Raw genomic sequence first — 25,618 nt, forward strand, 5'->3', positions numbered from 1 at the left:
TCTTGAAATGTTCACAACATTGGCTATATCTAATGGGGCGATAAAACAAACAAACAAACAAATCAAATTCAGGGTTTAATATGTCACAATTCCGCCAGTTTGTATGAAGGAATGCATCCACATGGGCAATGAGGTCATGCCTGGTGGGGGCCTGAGGTTGGATTCTGGGTGCACGGGTGGTTTCAGTGTCTGGGTTCCTTAGCCTCCCCTCGTTTTTAATAGCCGGCCTGGTCGGGGTGTGCTCGACCACAGGCAATACTCGCCTCTGCCATCTCACCCTCAACGAGGCAGCCTGGGTGAGTTTGTGTTCAAAGAGGCCAGTCTGCAGCGTTGCCTCTTTTCCAAAATAGCATGCACTCATAGCTCCTGGGCACACAGGCAAAAAAACAGCGGCACAGGTTCCAGGACTGAATTTCGCGGTTCCTTCTAACCCACTCTGATGGATATTTCCAGAGACTGGAACAAAAATGCTACCCAGGTGCAACAATACTATCTTTCCACTTCACACGGAAGCTACTTGATATCATGACAGAAGGGTTAAAAATCAAAAAATAAAATGCATGAACATTTCTGCATTATTATCTGCCATAATCAACTGATTAGGCACTGCATCGAAAAGGAGTAGTAGTAGTATTGGAGATTATACTTGATACTTTGTTCCTTTGTAAATCATATTTCGGTCTTGAGTTACTCATTAAACAAATAGTCAGCTTAACATAGTTCAGGTGTTCATTTACTCATGGATGTTAAATGAGAGCTGAGAGAGGTCAGCACTCTCTGTTTACCAGTGTCTGCTGAGATCAAACATGCTCACCTCTGGGTCAACATTCAAGATTTTCCTGTCGTTCTTGCACTTGAAGAGCAGGCCGCTTGGATTCTCTGTGATTACCTCATAGTTTGAGCTGGCATTATGTTTGGCCACCTGTGTTCCCCAGTTGTAGAAGCTGAAGATAAAGTGAGGGTTAATAAGTTTATAACGGTCTAAAGATAATAAAATGCATGCTTTAAAGGTGTTGACAGAAAAACTCTAAAGTGTGGATGAATGGCTTTAGTGAATATAGTGTATATAAACTACAGTTAAAAAAAAGAAACATTTTTTTTTTCACCTGACAAAATGTCAGGATGTGTCTTGTGTGTTTTCACAAAAAGATGAAATAACACATTTGTTCCCAGTTTGATAAAAGGTGCGCTTGGAAAGCCAGGTGTTAAGTTGTATGAGGAATTCAATCTGTTCAATGTTTTAGACTCTAAAATAAAGAGTCAGTGCCATTCATTTGTTTCTCTATTCTAGTTCTACACTGTTGATACAAGTGGAAGACAAGAGAACAATTATGCTCTTGACATCCACAAAATTACAAGTGAGGGCTGCTTTCTGAAACACCTTTATGGAAAATGACTGAAAACAACTTCAATGGCTGGAGAACGTATTCAATTAAAAGAAAGGAAACAAAGCACCATTATTTTTTAACTTCAGAAACTAAATCTAATGGGGAAATGTTTTAAAGGCACAGCTATTAAATGTATTAAGCACAAATTACAAGACATCAGGATTTTTCTGTGTAAGAAAGTATCAGAAATGTAGGGTTTTACTTTGTAACAACAAGGACACTGTGTACTGTAAATGTAAAACATGTTTAAGATTTGTATATTTTGTCACTCTAAAAAAAAAAAAAAAAAAAAATAGGGCACAATCTACTGTGTAAATAATCTGTATTGATTTTTCACAGGTGTTTTACCTGAATTTAGAGTTGACCTGTTAAGGAAATGTCCATAAACGTAACAGATAATGTCCTGGCAGAAAATCAGCAGTACCTTTTCTGCTTTTTCTGTATATTTTTATTACCGTGTACGTGCTTACATTTTTCATGTGAATTCTTAAAGGGAAGGTTTGTTACTTGGAAAGGTAGCCATTTTACAATTTTAGCCTTTGGCATGCTTGTTGGACAGAAGTTTCACTAACATATCAGTTTTCCTCTAACTGAACACAGAGACTCTTGGATATTTATTTAAATATGTTCAAGAATAGATGTCCAGCTTCAAAAATCTATGTTCACACATGAGCTTCTACAAAGACATTCCAGGCTTAAGAGAAAAAAACACTTTCTCACAGCTACAACCAAAAAATTCCTCTGTCTGCACTGATCAATGTAAAGATTGAGACCCAGCAGGCCACTCAAAATGGCAGTGGGAATAGATCTAAATGTAATTAATGCACGCAATGAGGAATAATGAAAAAAAGAGACTGTCTGGCCCGTGTTAGTGGTTCTCATCACAAGCTCAACTGCTGGAAGACAGCTGCTTTGCAGAAACACCAATTCCAAATGTCACACTCTGAGGCAGCGAGGGTTGCTCAAATGGACCTCAGCTTATCCCAAGCAGTAGTTTGTGGTCCAAGAACAAAGCTGGACTTTGGGGAGAGGCTCTTTATAAGTCCAAGGGAGAGGCACATGGATGCAAGAGCATTTCATTCTCTGTCATGATAACACTGTGGACGTCAGCCAAAGCTTTATACATTTTGCACTGCTGCAATGCTACTAAAACATTTTACAGATGCTGTTCATAAGAAGTTATGTCCTTAACCTCAAGGATATAAATCATTGCCTTTTGGGATACGATCCTCATTCAGTTGATTTCAAGCTATGGAGGATTTGGTTCAGTAGCAATCCCTGGTGCAGTATAAAGACACTTGGACATTTGGACACTGAGACATTTAACTATCTAATAAATAACTAATGTGTCTGTTAACTAGATCATGGATTAATGTCATTGTGGTGTCAAGTATTTAAACAAATGAAACACATGCTCTGAGTCCTAAAAACACCGGAAGACGGTTGCTCTGGATCAGCTCTTCTTTACTCAGTGTTCTGCAGGCCCATCCTATGGCTGTACCATCTTGAAAGAACTCCAGTTTATCATAATTTATTACATATGGCTCTGTGTGTAAGAGAGAACGCATGATGGAAAGACACCTCACACTTCCCTGTCCGCTATTTCCTGTCAAGGTGACCAGAAACCATGGTGCTGGTCACCAAAGCAAACAAAAGAGAGCTTGAAATGAAAAGACTGGCTAATAAGACGTAAACAAAAAGTAATGGTCTGAATTAAACATTCTCACAGAGTCTGAGCTTGCCATTTTACATCACAGGAAAGACTTCCTTCAGTTGCCATCGGAGTGACTGCTGTCACGGTAAACATGGCAGACCCTCACAAACAAATACAGTGATGCATGAAATGACAAGTTTAGCTCTTGCTCTGTTTGCCTTTGGATCAAACTTTCTAGTCCTATATAGATTTTTCATCACAAAAAAATAGAAAGTCTTCACTTTTCTTCTCTCCATATGGTTTATAACATATACAAAATGTAAAATTTTGTGAGGGACTTAGAAGCAAGGATGCATATTCACTTCCTCCTTTTTAAAATAAGGTTTGACAGCATTTTCTGTGTCTATTTATACTGAAACGCCATATAGCAATTAGCATTTTTGGGTTGACCACTTTTATGCAATGGTGAACCACTTACTTTTGGTCGAAGAAACAGGACAGATGTGAGATATTTTAACAGAGAACATGAAAAGATGGGCAGAAAAATGCTCCAAAGCCTTTAAATTTTCGAGTCAGAGGAAGCTTGAAGACCGGCTGGGCTTTCTGAGCATTTGGTCTATTAATTTTGTGATTGAAAACGCATGATATTCTTTGGCACTTTTGGTCCCTTTTTTCCCTGCAGAGATGTCACCCGGTAACATGAAATGCTTAATATTCATAGCGCAGCTGAATGGCACCCCACCCACACTAACTTACAAAAGTGTGAAGGACCTGGGCTTTGTGGAAACAATTATTGTGCCGTTAATAACAGGTCTGCGTCTTTACCATTACACTACACAACACTGACAGAGAAAAGGATGTTTGTGTACTTCAGTGCTCCATGGTTACCAAACTAAAGCCTGATGGAGAGTTTTAAGAGTGTTTTAAAAATCCACCAGCTGTAACTCTATGGATCAAGGAGAAAGAGAATAGTCTGGCTGGTAACCTAGAATTAGTGAGAAATCTGTAAAGGTGCCGCTTTGAGTCAATATAAGTCTTCTATAAAGAGGGTACATTTTCTATCTATCCACCTTTCCATCTATGACTTTCCTTCTGTTTTACTAAAGGCTTGGTGATTGTCCTCAGCTGGTGGCCATGACTTTTGTACTTTGTATTTTTGTGGCGAGGCAGTCAAAGTCTGTCAGCTGTAGTGTGGATTCATGCATCTGTACGGGAAGAACACAGCATCTGCTCCATCTTAGTGGCAACCACAAGCACTGCCTGTTATTGTTCCCGTGAGAAGGATGGTGGAGGAAAGAGAGAACAGAGAGAGAGAGAGAGAGAGAGGGGGACTAAAAGAGAATAGGGAGAGAAAGAGAAATGGGGCTGAGAGTAACAGGAAATGAGAATGCTTATGCTGTAGTGTACTTCCTTTACTTACCCTGATTAGATCATGTGCTGTGGCAGTTAAGACGGGGATATACAAACACAAATATGCCTGACTATACTTGCATACTGGATATACCAGCTTTAAATGTCTTAAAAACCCAATATTATTACATTTACTTTAATCTTACATATATGTACAGCAGACGTGTTTTACTGTGTTTACATATTGTTTATTTCACAATATTTATTTGGGGTTCATCATACTTTTTTTCAGAAGTTTGGGGTTAGATGTTTTTGAAAAATGTTTTATGTTTATGTTTAATGTGTTTTATGTTTGATAAAAGTACAGTAATAAAAAAAAAACAGTACTGCGAAATTTTATTACAATAAAAATAACCATTTTCATGTTAATATAAATGCAATTTATTCCTGCAAGGGCACAGCTGTTTTCATCATCCATTACTCCAGTCGTCAGTATCACATGATCCTTCAGAAATCATTCTAATATGTTGACTTGATTATTAAATAACATTTCTTTATTAATATCAGTTGAAAATGCTTTTTAATGCTTTCTGCAAGTGTTCTTGAAGTGTTTTTTTTTTTCAAGATTCTTTGATGAACAGAAAGTTTAAAGAACATAATTTATTTGAAACAGAAATGTTTTTTACGATTATAAATGCTTTTACTGTCATTTTGATGCATCTTTGTTGAGTAAGCATATATTTCTCCTAAAAAAATGGTACTGACCCGAAAATTTTTAAATAGTGAAGTATATTTATCCTATAATATATTTCAGATGCTTGCTTTTATTAAAGGGGTCATATGATGTGATTTCTTGTTTTCCTTTTCTTTAGTGTGTTATGTAGCTATTTGTGCATGTATACAATCAGCAGAGTTACAAAGCTCAAAGTCTCCCACAAAAGGATTTATTCTATCTAAAAGAGAAGGCTGATCCAGACCGGGCTAAAACGCCTCATTAAAACACGCCGCCACATGTCTACGTCACGATGTGGAAATAGTTGCATAATGCCACCCAAATGTTCACAAAGAAAGAAGGCGTGGTTTCAGTAACCGCAGTAGTGTTGATGCAGCCATGTCAGGGAGACGCTGTGTGTTTCTATGCGAAAGCAAAAGCACTTTATTTGGCCTTCCGAAAGTAGATGCAATTAGGAATCATTGTTAAGATTTGTTTACAACAGAACAGCACAACCCAAATGTTCAAATTTGTGCAACACATTTTATGGATGACAGTTTCGTGAACCTAGGAGAGTACAAGGCTGGCTGTGCACGAAGGCTATTTCTAAAAAAAAAAAAGGGTAAATTCTGACTTTGCTATGACAATCTGGCGCTTCGAATCAGCGACTGTAAGTATGTTTTGTTATTAGTTTAAGTATTTGCTATTGACTGTTCAAATGCGGCGTTTTGTGCAGTGTAGAGTAACGCGTCGTGTGTGTGTGTGTGAGAGAGAGAGAGATAGACTGGGTCACATCACAGTGGATTCAGCTGTCATAACTGCGGCTTGTGTACTGCAAATACATACGAGCATCATCATTGTGTCTGTCACACAACTCTGTTCCCCTTTCGGGCTTGAACTGATGGTACAATTGACCTATCGGTAAGCCCAGCCCGCCTTAGTTACTGTTGCTCCCTTGGATAAACAAAGGGAGTTGCTCACTGTCTTACAATGACAGCTACAGTGTGAAAACCTTGTCCCACAATGTTTTTGCACAATTTTGGACACAGAAGGCCACCAAATAGGAATTAAATATTCCATGGAGGGATTTATAAAATATTTAAAAATAAACACAGTGGGTAACTCGAAGCGAGGGTTTACAGATCACAATGTAAGCGGGAGAAGTCTCATATTACAGTCGGTCATCACGATCGCGGATGACAACATGTAGGATCAACACTGTTCATGTATCGCAGGGTACGATTAAGTTAATGTACATTTAACCAGTTTAATATGGAGAGGCACTGAAATGTCGACCTTCGTTTATGTGTTTTTGACCTACACTATACAAGACGTGAGAACAGTCCGCTATTTAGGTTTGTAAGTTACATTAGCATGGACTCACTAACTTTAACGTTAGCTAGTTTTAGCCAGAGATACCTTGCTAAAGCACGTGCTGCTTGAGCAGATGAAAATTGTAACTTAATGAGTGTATGACAACCAGAAAATGAACGTTTTTGTCTTCATTTGTATTGGGGTGAATACTTAGGGACATTTTACTCTGTTTTGTTTGGATTCAGGAAATGTAATAAAATTAGTTATATTGCCCATCCTCTCAGGATACCTGGAATCAGTGTTATAAGTACCCCAGGCACATCGTTTTTCCATTTTTGAAGCATAAACCCCATAAAACCGATGCGAGCTTCGGATCTTCCAGTGTTTCTCTATGGCGCTGAAACCTAAAGATGTCCGAGTTCCGCTCTGTGTTCGAGGGGAGGGGCTTACCGATAGGTCAATTAAGGACATTATTAACTGTCTTTATATTTACTTTGAAAGCTGAAGCTCGTGATTATGGTAAGGGGTGTTACATTTCGACGCGCGATTGTGGTGTTTGGCCAATCACAATGTCAGCTGGCCGGAAGGAGGGGCTTTGCAGAAAACGACACATTAAGAGAGGCGGGGCATAGAGCAACTACAATAATGTACATTATTTGAAAAATAATGTGTTTTTTGAACATTAAAGCAAGTCAACATATTCTGTTACACCAAATGCACAAAATTATGATCTTTAAAATAGCATAGTTTGACCCCTTTAATCTCAAATGAATCTCAAACTGCTCTTAAAGGAAATCTCTATGAAGATCAGTGATACTTTCTTTTGGATGGCTATGACTTCCATAACTTGGTTTACAGAGGATCATTATTTGACTAAAATTAATATTAGAGGATCAAACAGGCATCATTCATAACATACACACTCCCCTTTAATGCACTGTCCAGGGCAAAAAGATGCCTCCTCTTCCTCCATTATGAACAGGAAGTCTGTTTTGCTTTCACTGTATTATTGATATTTTGGAGAGGATATCCTTTTTAGAAAGACAAATGCTTCAGGGATCAGAAGGATGCATGCACATTAATCTAAGAACATCTAACCTTTGAGATGTTCAGTAGCACATCTACTAAAACAATAGTAACCGGAAATCATCATGGATGGGTCATAATATAAGTAGGCTTACCTTAAGTCAGTTGGTTTTGGCATGAGCCTTTTCTTTCCGCTGAAATATGGTTCAAAGTCTTCAGATTTTAGTCGGTGGGAGTAGTCTATATACCCAGATATTTCCTGTCCGTGAGAATTTCGGTCCCTTATGAAAATGATGGACTGCAAGAAAAACAGGAGGACATACTGAATAAATAATCTGGAGTGCAGTATGCTATACTGACAAACTAGACAAAGGAGAGATATATATCATTGCAGTAGGGAAGATTGTGTTACAAATGCACCTTTAATAAAATTGTGTAACAGTCCATACTATGAATCAGATTTTTTTTTAAAAAGTCTTTTTTAGAATGGAAGACAGGAACTCTGCACATTTTGGAGTTCATTCAGCAGTTGTTTTGTCTGGATGCTAATGATGAAAGAATAACTTCCAACCACATCTGCTGTGAAGAGGATCTTTGTTTTGGCTTGTCTGTCTGTTTACCTCTAAGAGACAGCGAGAGACAGAGTCACGCTTCTTTTGTGAAATCATCCTTTTTGATAGCATAGTCAATGATATCACATTTGTATTTCTATCAGATCCCTGCATGGCCATCTGTGGATTTCCCTTACATGTGCAGGATAAAAGTGAGATAACTAGCACTGCAGACTTGAAAAGGAACTGTCCTCCTTTAGATGCTTTAAACAGATGATATCGGGTTCACAGCTGGCCAGGGGCTGATCCAGCTACCTTATCTGTGGCTTTTGCGCTCCCCCGTCAATCTTGAAAAGAAATCATCAGGCAAAGGTGAGGAATTACAGTGGGCAGAGCAAGGATTGGAGATCGTCTTTCGATTGCAGAAGAGCAACCAAAACCCTCTAGCCCACAGTCATACAATGGCAAAAAGGTTTCCTCTCGCCCTCATGAGTCCACAGGCCAAGTGATAAAAACAGATCTGTGGAACTGACTGTTTCCATCAGTTTCCTGTAGTCCAAAAGAACAGGTGTTGTACCTTCAAGAAGTTTCCTCTTTTACTGTATCTGATAAAGAAACAGCCTCTTACAAGAAAACATTACTTACAGACTATGTCAGTAAATGAATGAAGTGCACTGACAGTACAAACAATTTGTAAAAGTCTGGGATCAATAAGAGGTTTTTGAAAGTAATCTCTTATGTGCCACAAAGGTTGCATTTATTTGATCAAAAATACAGTAAAAACAAAAAATATTGTGAAATATTATTACAATTTAAAATAAAAAATATTTATTTTTATATAATAATTTATTCCCATGATGGACATGCTTAAAATTACTCCAGTCATCAGTGTCACATGATCCTTCAGAAATCATTTTATTTGGTGCTCAAGCAAAATTCATCAACGTTGAAAAGAGCTGTCCTGCTTAATATTCTTGTGGAAATGGTGACACCTTTTTTAGGCTTTTGATCAACCTAGCTGTATAAAAGTATTAATTTCTTAAAATAAAAAATAAAAAAAAAAAGAAAGAAATTTACCGTCTTACTGACCCCAAACTTATGAACAGTACTGCAAGTATATACATTTTAATGAAAATAATCATATTTACAAATCGGCCAGAATTTTTATAAAGTTGGTGCATCTCTAAGTATTAACTTAGTAGTCTAACTCAAAATCAGCAATTTTGCAATACATCTAGAAAACGTGTGCTGCATCTGTTTTGACAGGATTGATGACTCAAGAAAGCAAGTCACACTCACGAACCCACTCTTGAGCACTGTGCCACTGAATGAAGAGAACACACTCAACTTTTATCACCAGTCTGGCTGGTTAATGAGGATGTTTCCTCCAGTAGGATTTACCAATGACGCATTTCTTTCAAGGTTTGGATGTGTGTGTCAGGGTGGTATGGTGGCACCCTCTCGAATGGATAACACTTTGAGAGGAAAGCAGGGCCTCTTGGTGCTCTCCGCCTGGGAACAATCCTGCACTGTCAGGGAGGCTTGCAGGTGTCTGAGGGTGTCAGCTGGCCTCTGTTTATTATTGGTGGGCTGTGCTTTAGGAGGAATCCCAGGCCATCACTAACAACTGTGTAAATTTGTCGGGGTAATGAAAACATGACCTGGATGAGAGGAATGCTTGAGGTCGGAGTCCTTTTTTTTTGGCAGCCTTACCCTTGTCCCTCTTTAGGTGTTCTTTGGGGGCTTGCTTATTTGACTTGGACGTGACTTCACATAGTGGGGCTTGTGTAATAGATGCAGCGGTGAGTCCAGATGTGCTGAGGTGTTCTGCTTCTGTTGGGATCAGCCAGAATCGCATTTGGCCTTTAGAAAACTATAAGAGGGCCTGGAAGTGCTCTACAGGGTCACAGGATTTTAAACAAAAATCCTCTAAATGGGCAACGCGATACACATTTTTTTCTTTTCTGTCAGAACATAGATATTACACCACCTCTGAACTCACATAACCACCCACTTACCATTATCCTAGGGCTGAGAATATGCACAAAGGTGTGTGTGTGTATATATTTATAAAACGGATAGTTCCAGTCCTTGATTCTGATTAGTTGAGCCAAGTTTGAAGCTGTTGTAAATTTCTCTATAGCTGTGTCTCATTTAGAAGACTGCATCCTCCGGAGGTCGAATCCTCTGGAGGTTGCATCCTCTGTATGCGAAACGTATACGAAGTGTCCTCAACCTAGAATTAAACGAGACGGCCTTTGTAGGACAGGTGGAAAAGAAAACACATTTAGAGCATCGTTGCGCTCTCACACTACTTAAACGAAGGAAAATTATTTTTAAATTTGGAAAGTAATTTGAAAAAATAAAATAAAATACTTTTACTTGTTTTATTTTGCTCAATGTTTGAAGAGCTGCAGCGTACGTACAACAGACATCTGTTAGAGAGAAAAAAGGAGGAGAATATTAAGAACAAAGTATCCGTTTTTACTGGAGGAACTTTAAGTTAAGTTGAAAACACCACATCTTACATATATGGAATAACCGTTTTATAAAAGCAATAAGCCCCGTGAAGCCGTGGTGAATTTCTAACAGCTAAGGAGGTTGTAGGGACTCCGTTTCGCGTCGGGTGGTTCTTGGCCTCCACGTCGTGCATTTAAAATCCTTTAATACACGGAAAACTGTTGATTATCTCTTACATATATATGTTTTATATATACATTTTGGTGAATATTAAAATAAATATATTATAAAACAAATAATATAATGTAATATATATATATATATATATAAAACATCCAGGTATATATATAAAAACACACGTTTCCTGAGGAATTTTCTCAGCCTGCATGGACAGAAGGCTGTAATTCTGTACATGTGATTTAAATTTGGCCAGCATATGCATGAAACCTTGGACCACAGAAGAAGTATAAATGTTTCATGTGTTTAATAGTGCTTCTTGAACAACTGAATTGTTTAGGGGTTTTTAGAGTTTTTTTCCTAACCATTTCAAACCTGGTCAGCCTATAGCTGACAATCAGTGTGCATTTAAAATGGTTTAAAAATCTCAATACAGGACACAACCACAGAGTGGCTACAACAAATGACTGAATGAATCTGGCAGTGTTTAACATCTTTTTAAATATCTCTGACAGACTTAAAGAGTTTCTGTAAAAATGTATGCAATACGAATGAAAATAATCAAAAGATGCTGCTTCCTTTTTCTTATAATGACAGGGTGTGTCAGAAGACAGATGTCCTGGCACGAGGAACAAAAATGTACAACTTAACCATACCAAAAGACTGGTTGCTCATTTTGGCAGCTGGACATTCAAATCTGGATTTACTTTGAGAATTTCTGAGTTTTAAAAATAGTTTGATATATATTCGCAAGACGAAACTGAGAGAAGGAAAGAAAAGAAAGTAATCAAAACTTGTTACCGTGGGACAGTAAATTCAAAGCAGGTGGTGGAACTGTGACAGGACTTTTTGGGAAATACAGAAATAGGATTGTGTCGAGTTATGTGGTTCTGAGAAGAAAAGAATGTACATCAAAAAATCCCAAAAAATAAAAAAAGGAGGAACGGACAAAATAAGGTTGTTTACACGGAGATCGAAGGGGAGATGGGATTTAAGCAAATGTTTACTCATGTGCTCGGCTTTTCCAATCATAAACACATTGCTTGGGTGTTTGTGCAAGAAAATAAACAGAGCCTGAGCAGGTGTCCTCTGGCCATCTACAAAACACCCTGAAAAGAGCTGCTGTTCCACTCTGAGGACTCTTGACAACTGTGGACGCTGCCAAGGGTGGAGGAAGCCAAGTGAGCAATCAGTTGGGCAGAAAGCTAAAAAGTAGAGACCAAACCACCAAATATAGGTGGCTTTAACCAAGGGCTCAAGATTTGGCTGGTTAACAGCATGGTTAAGACAGCCCCTGCTGGTAAGTGCTGTAACTACACAATTACGGAGGCAAAAAGCATCTTTTCTTAGTCTCTGGCCATTAAAATTAATCAGCTATTTTCCAAGCAACACATAAATTATTGATTATTGAGGGGCTCTTTAAAGCTGTATGATACAATCAAGATGAAAAATAAGTTTTACTTTGATTCAATGATTAAACAATCTGAAAAAATATGCACGCTCATGCATTTTTAAAGAAGGAATCCATGCATAAATTGCAAGAGGCACAGCTTTCAAAAACCAAATGCCTGTGCAACAGGTGGAAAATGTTCCAAATTGAGTAAAATCCATTTAAATGCTAAGTTCAGAGGTCTATATTGATGAGGAGAGTCAGTGTGTCTACTGTCTTGGGAAAAGCGTCTTAAATTATGGGCACAGCTAAGTTGTGTTGAGAATTACAGCTTCAAAAAACTAGCACCTAGGGTCAACAAAAGTGGCAGCACACAAATCAGTTGAGTTTAGGTCTCTTTTGAGATTTCCTACACCATTGTGACTCCATGCAGACAGCTTTCCCCAGCAGTGCTGCTACCACTACAGCCATTTTCCACATTCTTTTGGCTTCCATGTTACTTTTGGGAAAATTTAAGTTTATCTGAAACATGTGCAAAGCAGCACTGCCCTTGGGGACTTAGAGTTTCATATATGTGAACCTGTGAGAAACCTTTCCAAAGACTGACATTTATGGATTAAGTGCTCATCAATTTTATCAGACGCTTTCCTTTTCTTAAGTCATAACATTTTATGTTTCTTACACATTGTGGGGTAGTGCAAAACACAGAAGACAGGAAAAAAATATCACAGGTCATGGACTAGTTAGATTTCCACAGTGTTCTGCTCTTTGTTTTTTCAGTGTGAAGAACTTCAGATTTATTTGTCATATCATTTGATGGGCACGAACATAACATACCTTTTATTTAAGAAGGCATTGAAAATCAGGCTTCCTTGCGTGAACCTGGATCCCTTTTGCAAACTAATGAAGAATTCTCGTTGGCTACAGAGGAAAACAATATTGTTTGTAAAGCTTGTCTTTATTACTGAAGCACACCACCTGCACAAGCGCATGAAGTGAAGCAAAGCAGAGGTGAAGCAGAGTTGACCAAACACATGCAAAAATGCTAAACCTCAAATCTTGACAAACTCCTAAGCTCATCCATTCACTGCATCGTTTCCATGGTTTCATTAAGAAAGTGTATTTCACAATGACAAAATTGGAAAACAAACTTAACCGCTCTTCCATATATTCTTCATGCAAATACGGCAGGGCTTAAGATTTGAGTCATCTGAGCGAGCACACTTTACAGTTCATTTTCAAGGGAATTCCTTTTTGTTTCCTGCATTTAAAACACCCTTTTCCCCATTTAGACCAATCAGATGTTAAGCCAGAGACTTGTAAAGGAGATTAACAGCAAGATTACAATCTATACGTATGCTGTCCTTGGTGGTTCAGGGTGCACATGACCAGCTGTAGTCCTGGGATTTGTCAAGATGGGAAAGTTTTATGAATCTGATCGTATGCAGGACGCATGGCTTGTTTTCATTAAACCTCCCCCTTGATTTTTTCAGAGGATGATGCTATATACTGGGCTCTGTATTTCTGTGGATTGCAGCTAGGTAACCAGACCTTTGTTGAACATTTACTTAACAAATCACTTTTGTTAAACAAGGGCGTGCAAACAGTAGCCGTGTTTAACGATGAGTTAAAACCTAATCTTTTTGTCTCAGACATCTGCAGGGCCGTTGCTATGATTTTAACTTGGTACAATATTACAAGGTTTCCACTAGTGTTGAATCAAAGAACTGGGAGGAAAGTCTGACGCAATCGACCTCAAGATTTCTATGAATGGAGTAGAATGATAAATGAGTCACTTTACTAAAACTTAATGTTCTCGGGTTGAAACCACATTCACAACTGCCATGTGTCCCCTGCCTGAATGTAGCAGGAACTCTGTGTAAAAATCAAGTTTGCGGAATTCTTCGGTTGGACATAAAAGGTGGCCGCAAACAACTTTATTTTGGAATGCACTCCTTTCCTGTTATTTAAGAAGGATGTGTTAAACTGAGAGAATGAAGCTTATATAGTATGGTGTTGGATGTAATTTAAACTTATGCACTTAACAATAAGGTTCCATTTGTTAACATCAGATAACGACACCGGTTAACATGAACTAACCATGAACTAAAACAAAAGCATTTAAAGCATTTAGCCTATTAATCTTAATGTACTGTTTTATTACATTATTCCATAGGCCTGAACTAAATGAACTAACAACGAACAAAGATTTTAAAATAACATTAATAAAGTTAACAAAGATCAATAAATAATGTAACAAAATGTTCATTGTTAGTTCATGTCAGTTAATAGATTGACTAACTAACTAATGGGAGCTTTTTGTAAAGTGTTACTGATAAGGTTACACTCTAGAAAGAAATAATGAGAAAGCAATTATAAACTGCTTTGGAACCTTGCAACAACAGTTCATGGGGACATTTGTCTTATTTTATCTAAATTGTCAAAAATGTCTGGGTTTTGACTTTGTTTTCCCATTATTTTTGCTAAAGGCAATGACTGAAAAGTAGTTTGACCAATAGCTTGCAGGCATTGTACATAATTGACCAATGGCATGCAGGCATGCATTTAGGTGCCAGATAAAACCTGGACCAGACAATTCTGAAATCAGGACATGTAAAAGAGGGTGTATGGTCACTCTATAATAACGAGGCAGCTGGGGATGTGCTGCAATTGATAGTTTACTTATCATCAGATGACTTCTACTAATTTCATATTTGACAGACTAATCATAGCTGTTTAACAGCACACTAAAAAAGTTTTTAAATTAATATCCAATAAGCATTTCTCACTGTAAAATCCAATAATCAAATGGTATCGCATTTTCTGCATTCCAAAAGACACTGATATACACATTGTCCTTATGGGGTCAACTGTCAATCACCACTATTCAGCAGTCATTAAATTCATAACTGTTCTGACTATGTCCGCTTTAACAATACAAGGTACACATTTAATATAGTTAACACACAGTGTGTCTTTTCTGGGCCTCATTCTTCAAAAGGAACTGCAGGCCAGGATAGACTTATGTCTAAAGCATTGCAATCATAGTAATTACACAGTGCCTCTGGCCTAACCAAACTTACCCTCCTGTAATTAGGAGGGCCAGTCCCAAATGCACCGTGATAACATTCCTGCCTCGCATAGGACAGTCTTCTGCCCTGCAGACTACAGACTCAGATTCTGTTCTAGATGCACATGAAGGTTCGTTTGCATGTTTTTTCTGCATTTGACTGTTTATATATAATGCCACACCTACAGTCTGACACAGAGAACTATCCGCAGGGACAGGGCAGAAGCTCATCATCATCACAGTGTTCTCCGGGCCACTTCAACTGTCTATTATAACAGCGGTTCATTATTCTCAGCTATTCTGAAAAAAAGAAAACACTTCTTTATCTCAGGTGAGATCTAATATCTCTGCTCACGACAGTTCTTGGACACTTTGATCAGAGGGAAGTGCGATTACAAAATGCCACGGGAGGTGTTAAAAAGAGCCCACACAGGTGCAGGCAGCTTTTTTTCCTAGTAGAGAGAGGAAGAGAGGGTGAGAAAGAAAAAAAACAAAAAAACAGTAAAGGGTAGTAGGGTGTTGTCCGTTCTGCCTCTTGTCAAAAACCCTTGAGAAGCAATTATTTTCCCTTCTTCTTTTTCTTGGAAAATGCTTTGCTTTTCACTATAGCACTGTGCAAAGGGTTTAACATATTCTACAAAATCTCACATTTTAACATACTGCACGGCTGCTCGGAACAACCCACTGGAGTATTTTAATTGTTTTTAAGAGATATTCAGTCATAGCAAAGTTGAAAAGGAAAAGGATATAATGGCTAAGAAAACATTACTTTATATTTCATCAGCCCTTCATAACTATGTATTTTGATGAGAAAAACAGAGCTCATTCCAACAAATTGAAGTAAATATTAGTTAAACTGTAAAAGTTAAATACTGTACTGTAAATCTAAAAAAAATTAAATAAACATATTAAAACAATGTAATGTAAACTGTCTTTTTTTTTTAACTATTTAACTGTCTGCCTTCATTTACTGACAGTGTGAAGTCATTTCTGCAGTGGTCAAACTGGTTTGAAAATAAGCCACACACAAGGCTTTTTTTTTTTTTTCTTCAATGTGGTTAAAGACATCTTTGATGTTCTTGACCGTAAATTACACAATAGTGATGAAATGAGGTTGGGTGTTGTGATATTTACTGTACTGTTAGAGGTTAAGGAATGCTTTTCATCTGCCCATTTGGGCCTGGGGGATTCATTTGGGGAATGCTAGGACTGCATTCAGAGTGGTCAAGTAATTTAGCTGCAAGCAAAGATTATTACAAGCTATGGCATGGTTTAAGCCCTGTGTGATTACCGTAATCGCAGACTATAGCCACAGGGAAACTATATGGAAATCTTCACTAAAATAATTTTTCATTATCTGTGCTTGGATGTAATTAAGCAGAACCACATACCACAAACTGATCACAGTTAATGTTCATAAAAATATCTTAGCTCAACTTTTCACATAAGCAGTGACAGTAAGAGATTTAGGCTCTGATGAGCACTAAAGATGTTAGTAGAGGCATTACACAGTGTGAAAGAAAGAAAGAAAGAAAGAAAGAAAGAGATTTGTTGGTGCATGCAGAACAAATGATGCATGGCTTCAAAGCACTGGGTGGAGTATAATGTGTAATTTTCACCCAAAAATGTTTATATCGTTGTGATCTTAAGGTTTAGGGGGAAAAAAAACGTATATTCCACTTATATCAAGCATCATTACCCATTATGATGAGAAGTTTTGATAAGACATGAAGATCTGACAACAGTAAAACACTTATTTGAACTTGTGGTTAAAACTACTTAAAAGAGCTAAGGATTTTATGTATTATTAAAATGTCCCTTAAAACATCAAAAAGTCATCAAACACATTCTTGTTTATTATTCTATATCAGTATCTAACTGTTAGTGTGGTTCTTACTTTCTAACTAATTAACATTTTAAGACTCTCCTGTTTCTAGTCTCGTACATAGATATATAGTGCTTGAAGTGGGCCGGTATGGACTGGTATGCAGTACTGACACTTCTATATTTTAGTCTTTAGCATACCGGCACTTTTTCATTCGTAGCAGTACTTCTGACATGTTGTCGGTACTCAAGAGTCAAAGTGTCAGTGTTTAGGTGATTAGAAATGATACTATATAAATCACACTACTAGGAGGGGTCACCTAGCCTGGTAATACCAAACTCTGCTACTTCGCTTTGCTTCGTAGACAGAGTCTGGAAGGGCATAATGGACCTTTCTCACATTTCTGGGTTTCTCAGCAGCGGAAGTCGTCATAGTTGGGTAAAATCCGACAGCAGTGAATGAGAGGGTACCACAAATATATTTTTTACATTCCCATTTGCTCAAATAGCAAAAGAAAAACTCCACGATAGTGTTTTCAAGGCTTTCAATCAAAGGAAAAAAATTGAGAGAGACTGATAACAGCAGTCAGAAGAGAGAACGATGTCAAATTTACCGTCGCTCACATTGACGCTGCATTAGAAACACTCTCGCATTAGCGTTAACTAGTTTTTTTTTAACTTGATGAAACGGTGATATAATACAAAGTATAGTGTTATAAATGTTCATACAGGTGCATCTGAAATTAGAATGTCGTGAAAAAGTTCGTTTTTTCTTGTAAGTTATTTCAAAAAGTGAAACTTTCATATATTTTAGATTCAATGCATGTAAAGTAAAACATTTCAAAAGTTTTTTTGTTTTAATTTTGATGATTAGAGCTTACAGCTCATGAAAGTCAAAAATCAGTATCTCAAAATATTAGAATATTTACATCTGAGTTTCAATTAATGACCATCCCTACAGTATAAATTCCAGGTATCTCTTGTTCTTTGAAACCACAATAATGGAGAAGACTGCTGACTTGGCAATGATCCAGAAGACGAACATTGACACCCTCCACAAAGAGGGTAAGTCACAGAGGGTCATTACTGATAGGTGTGGCTGTTTACAGAGTGCTGTATCAAAGCATATTAAATGCAAAGTTGACTGGAAGGAAGAATCTGGGTAGGAAAAGGTGCACAAGCAACAGGGATGACTGCAAGCTTGAGAATACTGTCAAGCAAAGCTGATTCAAACACTTGTGAGAGCTTCAGAAGGAGTGAACTGAAGCTGGAGTCAGTGCATCAAGAGTCACCGCGCTCAGACGTCTTCAGGAAAAGGGCTACCAAGCCACTCCTGAACCACAGACAACGTCAGAAGTGTCTTACCTGGGCTGTGGAGAAAAAGAACTGGACTGTTGCTCAGTGGCCCAAAGTCCTCTTTTCAGATGAAAGTAAATTTTGCATTTCATTTGGAAATCAAGGTCCCAGAGTCTGGAGGAAGAGTGGAGAGGCACAGAATCCATGTTGCTTGAAGTTCAATGTGAAGTTTCCACAGTCAGTGATGATTTGGGCTGCCATGTCATCTGCTGGTGTCGGTCCACTGTGTTTTCTGAAGTCCACAGTCAACGCAGCCATCTACCAGGAAATTTTAGAGCACTTCATGCTTCCTTCTGCTAACAAGCTTTATGGAGATGCTGATTTCATTTTCCAGCAGGACTTGGCACCTGCCCACACTGCCAAAGGTACCAAAAGCTGATTCAATGACCATGGCGTTACTGTGCTTGATTAGTCAGCAAACTTGCCTGACCTGAACCCCATAGAGAATCTATGGGGTATTGTGAAGAGGAAGATGAGAGACGCCAGACCCAACAATGCAGATGACCTGAAGGCCGCTATCAAAGCAACCTGGGCTTCCATACCACCTCAGCAGTGCCACAAACTGATCACCTCCATGCCACGCCGAATTGAGGCAGTAATTAAAGCAAAAGGAGCCCCTACCAAGTATTGAGTACATATACAGTAAATGAACAGACTTTCCAGAAGGCCAACAATTCACTAAAAATGTTTTTTTTTTATTGGTCTTATGAAGTATTCTAATTTGTTGAGATAGTGAATTGGTGGGTTTTTGTTAAATGTGAGGCTAAATCATCACAATTAAAAGAACCAAAGACTTAAACTACTTCAGTCTGTGTGCATTGAATTTATTTAATACACAAGTTTCACAATTTGAGTTGAATTACTGAACTTCCGCTGTGAACACAGGTATGTGGCAAAAACAAAAACATCGAGCGAAATACCGGAATGAAGATGGCTGTGAACGACTTTTGCAGATTATGTGAAGTAAATCTACACATCCACAATTATCGCCTTGCCGGATTTTGGCCTCCCGAGTTTCTCAATGACGATCGGTAACAGTTGATAAATTAAACTTTTCCCAAAACCTGTCGGGAGTAGGGCCACAACATCACCTCCATTCAAAATGTGAACCAAACACTCTTCTTGTTCGGGCTTCAGTTGGAAAATGCCGGGAATATTCTCCACAACAGAGCGAACACCATCCCGTGTCTCCATGTCCGCTGTCGTTTTAGATTTCCCTCACATGAACTACAATCTTAAATGTTAAAGCGTCTACGTCACGGCTCTCAGCCCGCCCTCTGTTCGTTGGTTGGCCCGGCTGCTGCAGAGCCGGAGATAAACTGGGAGATGGTTTGCAATATCAGACTGAGTACAGAAGCGAAATGAAATTGAGCGGAAGTACGAAGTCTGATGTAGTCAGGCTAGGGGTCACCTCTCATCTCGACAAATCACGTGAATGAATGCAAGCAGAGTAGGTCTCAGGGGTTTCAAATGTGTGGGGTAGGAGAGCATGTCAGGGGAGGCGCACAGAGTAGAGTAATTAATTAATTATTGATTACTCATTTGAATCAATACATTACAATGAAAACAATAACTTAAAATTAAAAAGAAGCAGGTTTTTGCGATTACATCATTTTAAACCGGTAAACTCCTGGAAAGTCTAAGGATCCAGTCATTCAAACAGTAAGTACAAAACAGCGCTAATGCAGAGAAAACACGGCTGATTTCATCAGAGATTGCAGAGAGAATAGTGACTTACGTCCAGATGTCAGTAAATTATTCTTTTCAGCGTGTATTTGGCTTAAAAGCAAGAGTGTTTTATGGTCAGAGATTTAGTGATTCTGAATGGATCATATAGTAGTACAGTCAGGTCAAGGCAGGAGGTTTAGTGATCTTTGGCGTCTCCCTGTGGTCCTGTTTGGTATCACAGCTTGACTTGTGCTTATTTGTATTGAAAATGTTTATTTAATTATTGATTGATTAATTGTGGCACTATACATACATTGTGAATTATGAAAATTAAAAAGTACCTATTTATTTAATATTTAAAAAATAATAAATAAGAAGGGAAACTTTGTCACTTTGCGACCCTGCTCTGAACAAAAAGCAGATAATCTACTGTTTAAAATAAATACACCACACTATGTGCTGAGCACGAGGCTTTAACTACCCCCCCCCCCACCCTGAAATTTTCATTTCAAATTATATTAATCCCTCAATTAATTTTCTTAAACACCCAATACAAGAGTTTGAAGCTCAAATGAGCACTCCTGCTACACTGTTAGACATTTCAAAGGGTTTTTACAGTAACTTACTGGCAAGTTACTGTAATTAAGATTTACAGTAGCGAACTGTATTTTACAGTTGCAAACTGTACTGTTTTTACAGTAAATTACTGTAAAAATAATCCAATTCATCAGTATACTACTGTAATTCATTCATTTTAATATAGATTTCATTAGATTTGATCACTTTTATATAGAATTCATTTTATTTTTACTCTACATAGGTAGTACTGGCATTCAATTAAAACATACACAATAATTACAAAACATTGTATGTATAACAGTTAAAAATACAGTCTTCCAATGCTGGAACAGTGCATCTTCACCATTTCTCCTGTCTTAGGACGTTTTGCAGTGGATTATGTAGTATCCTCTGGATTTATCCTCACAAAAATACATAGCCATCTGCAAAACCCAGGTGCTGCTCCAAAATGTGGCCACCACCTTTGCTCACCATCCACTTTGTTAGTGACAGAAAAGTCTTCTCTGAAAAACAAGAAGTAGAAATGACACACTTTTAAAAGGCAACCCCCATATAAAATACACAAACCTCTCAAAACCATAGTTGTTCTCTTACCATGAATAATCAGTCTCGGGGTGGCTGGCAGGCTCATGAATTTCTTGATGCTTCATTGCAGTTGCCTTTAAAACACAAATACCAAAAAAAAAAAAAAAAAATGCAGTAAATCTTAAATTCTATTAAAAACTATAACAAACTAATTCTAAAACTAGAAAGGCAGCTAGCCATAAAACTTGTTTAACCTAGCTAACATACGATTTTATTTTCTTAATAGGCTACTGGCCAACATTAACTACTAACACCTGAACACAATTTCACATTAGTTAACTTAATGTAAATATAAGATAAGCGTGGCTCGTTAAAAATAATTTTAATTCGGTAACTTAATTCAATAAGCTGACAAATGTAATGACAGCGCAGTTTACCATAGTAAAGTTTGTTACCGCCATGTTGACGGGTAAATGTTACTAGGTTAAACTGGTGTGCAAAAATCTGACACAAAAGTACATATATTTTTACCTTGCTTGCAGGTAAGGTGCATCCACACACAGCGCAGATGTCCTCCGGAGCTCTTCCACTCTCGCGGGTTCATCCCCGTGCAAAACCCGCGGCGCTGCCCCGCTGCCTCTGTGTCTTCCTCGGACGCCAGTGGCGCGGCGCAGCGTGACTCGAAAAGACAATATAGAACCTATTATATTACCTACAGTGGATGCGGACAGTGAAGTGATGCCCCCGTATATTTCTGACTTATAGCCTACAGATGTACTCCAAGCGCTCGCGCTGTTTCGGACATGAAGGACAAACGGATTTTCCAGTCATTACAAGCGATGTAAAACATCCAGTGTAGTAAGTCCCAAGCTGTTGCGTCATTGTAGAAACAGTGTTGTGCAAATCGTATCAATTCAAATGTAAGAAATGAGGAAAATAAAACAACCTCAATAGAATGGCGCCAAAGAGGCCGTTACAGGAAATACAGTAGTATACAGCAATTTAAAAAAATACAGTAAGTCTCTGTATGTGGGGTTTGACGTCACTGGAAATTCCCATGATACAAAGGGTATTGCAGTTATTTACTGTAAAGGGAATTTGCAGTATTATACTGGGTGATATACAGTAAAAAACTGTAGAAATTACAGAAATGTCTAACAATGTACTAGGTCTAAAATAAAGTTACCTCAGGGATGTTTTCACTGCTACGGTCTCCCTTATTTTCTATAGAGCTCCACTTTATCAAACTGACACAAATTTTGTATACAGAATTTTATTTTAGTCAGAATAGGCTTCTGTCTTCATTAGACAGATTTCTTTTCCTAAAGCCTAAATCTCTGCTTTAGATGAATTAATTGGCACTCATTAAGGAATTCTTAAATCAAGACAGACACTAAATCACCTTGAAACAATCCAAACAGACTATACCAACAGTTATGGTTGCTAGTACTTGAAAAAGAAACGTTTATTAATGCATGATTTTTATCACACTCTAAAAGGAGATTCTCTTGAGCGTGATTGCCACACATCTGTAAACACCTTTACAGTTTTCCACAAAATTCAAATGCATTCAGTTAAGCATAGGGTTACTTTCACTGGACTGCATGTGGTTAGTGGTGCTATTTATATTTACTTGGTGTGACAGAGCAAGTGGCATAACAGTGTGAGGCTGGCAGGACTCTTGATGACTAATTCCCATATCTACTTGTGTGGTACAATCTGCACATAAACCCTTGGTTCAAATCCATGTGTTTGAGGATGGTACGTATTTAGCAGTTGTCTTATAGAGTACATAAAACTTAAGAGTTAACACTGAAAATTATGTTTTCTTTAAGACAAAGTTACAAAGTTGCATAGATAACAAGTAATTAACAGACTATCCCACAGATATGGAAATTTGATATAAATGTAAATTCCTACAAATTACACACTTAATAATTGTTTTTTTTCTTCTAAGTGATAAAAAAATAAAAATAAAATAAAAAATAAATATGATAAAATTAAATAAAATTTAGAAATTTAGAAAAATAAACTTATATTTGAGAACCTAAAAAGGGATTGCAAGGATAAAGGTAAAGTGCATAGTTCTTGGTTGTATTATGCTTGTGTATTAAACTGGCATGAGCACTCTTATAAGCTAATTATTTTAATTTGAAAATTTTAATTTGATTAATTATTTACTATACTGCAACAATCTAAATCCTAAACCATCTGCAAGTGTCTTAAAGAAAAAAAAAGGAGAGAAAAAAAATTCTTATTTGTCTGCATAAGAGCTTGCAAATGTGGTAACATTTTATTGGAGGCTAAATACAGATAATAATTTCAGTGGTCAAAAACAATTTAACAAATGAAAGACCTGTTAAAGATTGATTCTTAGCTTGGTAATTAAAGGTTAGGAAGACAAAAATAAACAGTAGAGAAACAAGGTTATGATTAGACCTTTGAAAAGCATGATAGGCCCAAGAAGGAAGATGTTTGCCCTATATTTAAGACCGAATCCATTACTTCATTCAACTTGGCTTCCTCCTTAGAGTGAAAATCACTTTCACATGACTATATAAGACCCAATGATGACAATAAGCCATATGACAGAATATGAGTTTGTAAGAATTGTGTTGAAGACATGAATAACTTTATTAGTGCTGTGACTAATGGGTAAATCAGGATAAACCTCAGCCACAACCACAACCACATCTGAGCTTTACCACCACCACTCACTGAAAAGGACAGATTACTAAGTCTAAACTGATGATTTACAAAGTAATATTGGACTTAACTGTATTAAGACCAATAACTTTATAATGCACATGTATGCGATACGCTATTCCAAGTAATTTACAATTGCATATTTCTTTAGAAGATTTACAATATAATTTTAATTCACACTGATTTGTTGAAAGGATACACAATAAATATACAATCCACTAGACTAGGTGTTTTTTTTTTGTTTTTTTTTTGCTGTATGTTAGACATTTTGTCCATATTTTGAGTAAAAATTAAATGATAAAGTAACAGTTTTGTATATTGCATGGTGACTGTAAATTACCAAACAAATGTAAATTGTTATTGTAAATTGAAATTTCCTCTCTACTAACACGGCACAGGAACATTCTTGAGTGTGTCTAAGAATCCTGAAGTGTTTTCCTGTTGATTGGTATCATAAACAGCCTCCATTAGTTTTTGTTTGTCACATCTAGAAAAGATGTATACATTATGTTTCAGTGAAATTAGAATGATTAGGTGATGCATGATCACATTCACTGAAAACAGATTTTGAATAAGCAGGTAAAATTATATTAGTTTTCAATTGTTATGTCCTATTTTTGCTCTTTTGTGATGTGGTGCTGCCAAACAAGTTTTCCTTTGTATATTAAGTATAAGATGTGCTGATATCATTGTTCATCGTATTCATCTCTTTCATAATGACTGCTAAAAGCATCAAAGCACACTGGGCTGATGGCTGCAGCTGACTGTACTCAAAATAAAGTGATGGGCTTTCTGGTTCCACTTAATACATAATGTTTAGCCTCTGGCTATTTAGTTGTCGGCTTCAAATTTATTCAGAGACTGAAATTTAAATACAAGATGAAGTAGCTGCCAGAACACAATCCTGGAACACAAATGAGTAACAATATCCCATAGCAATTATATGTATGATATGTAACTAAAAAAGACACACTCACACACACACACACACACACACCATTTTCCCCTTTTCTACAACACACTGTTTGAGGAAACCAAAACAGATTCCCAAAATTTGATGCATCACAGAAAAAAAGCAAAACAAATCACACCTGCAACCTCTGAGGACTGAAAAACTGTAACCCTGGAACGACTGTAATCTGAAAGCTATTTTACATCCCATTAACATGAATTGCCCTTTGCAATCTTTTTTTTTTTTTTTTGGTTAAGTCTGCCCTGATGTTGCACTGGAGTCAATCTGAATAAGTAGCAGCTGTATACGACAAGGCAAAGAAAACATGCTCCGTAGCGCCCTTGTGTGAGTTTCCATCCCAAGGATCATGCACTGCTCCAATGTAAATATTACAATCTTTCTTGAGCTGATCATGTGCTAAACAGGAAGTCACAGCTAATCATGTCCTGTCTAACAAAATGCAAACAGACATTCACTGTCTTCAACTTTTAAGCTTAAAATAATGTAACATAACATAACATAACATATAACATATAACATAACATAACATAACATAACATATAACATAACATAACATAACATAACATAACATAACATAACATAACAGAGTAGAGTAGAATAGAATAGATTGCTGTACAAATTACGGAAGCAAAATCATGTATACCTCTGATGTCTAATTTAGCTAATAGTTTGTAAAAAGGCTTTTCAGTATTAAATACTTGAGACACATGTCAAATTATCCTCACATTACACTTGAATTGTAATTTATGTCCAAGTAAGCAGGATTTGAGCTGTTTTGCATGGTAAACTCTCAAGTTTCCCTCCTCCTACGCTGGTGCAAACTTTGCAACTGTGTTATTCTAAGAACTCTCATCCATGACACCTGTCAAGAGACCTTTTGCTGTTGTTGGCCTCA

The 25,618-nt window shown here is 37.3% G+C and overlaps 1 protein-coding gene and 1 long non-coding RNA gene across 3 annotated transcripts in view; both read right to left on the reverse strand.

Moving 5' to 3' along the window:
• The window catches only part of cfap299 (cilia and flagella associated protein 299), a 59,245-nt gene that overhangs the window by 1,251 nt on the left and 32,376 nt on the right, over window positions 1-25,618 (reverse strand). For both annotated transcript variants that reach the window (XM_058774685.1, XM_058774686.1), the window contains 2 exons: window positions 7,600-7,742; window positions 815-944 (listed from right to left, as the gene is read on the reverse strand). In XM_058774685.1, coding sequence (XP_058630668.1) covers window positions 815-944; window positions 7,600-7,742 — 273 coding nt within the window. The remainder of the gene's footprint in view (window positions 1-814; window positions 945-7,599; window positions 7,743-25,618) is intronic.
• Window positions 20,859-22,157, reverse strand: LOC131540169 (uncharacterized). Its single transcript, XR_009271205.1, has 3 exons — window positions 21,576-22,157; window positions 21,114-21,178; window positions 20,859-21,022 (listed from the first exon to the last, which is right to left on the reverse strand). It is a non-coding gene; the product is annotated as an uncharacterized LOC131540169 (long non-coding RNA).

Source organism: Onychostoma macrolepis, chromosome 05 (genome assembly GCF_012432095.1).
Source record: "Onychostoma macrolepis isolate SWU-2019 chromosome 05, ASM1243209v1, whole genome shotgun sequence".
NCBI classification, from domain to species: Eukaryota; Metazoa; Chordata; class Actinopteri; order Cypriniformes; family Cyprinidae; genus Onychostoma; species Onychostoma macrolepis.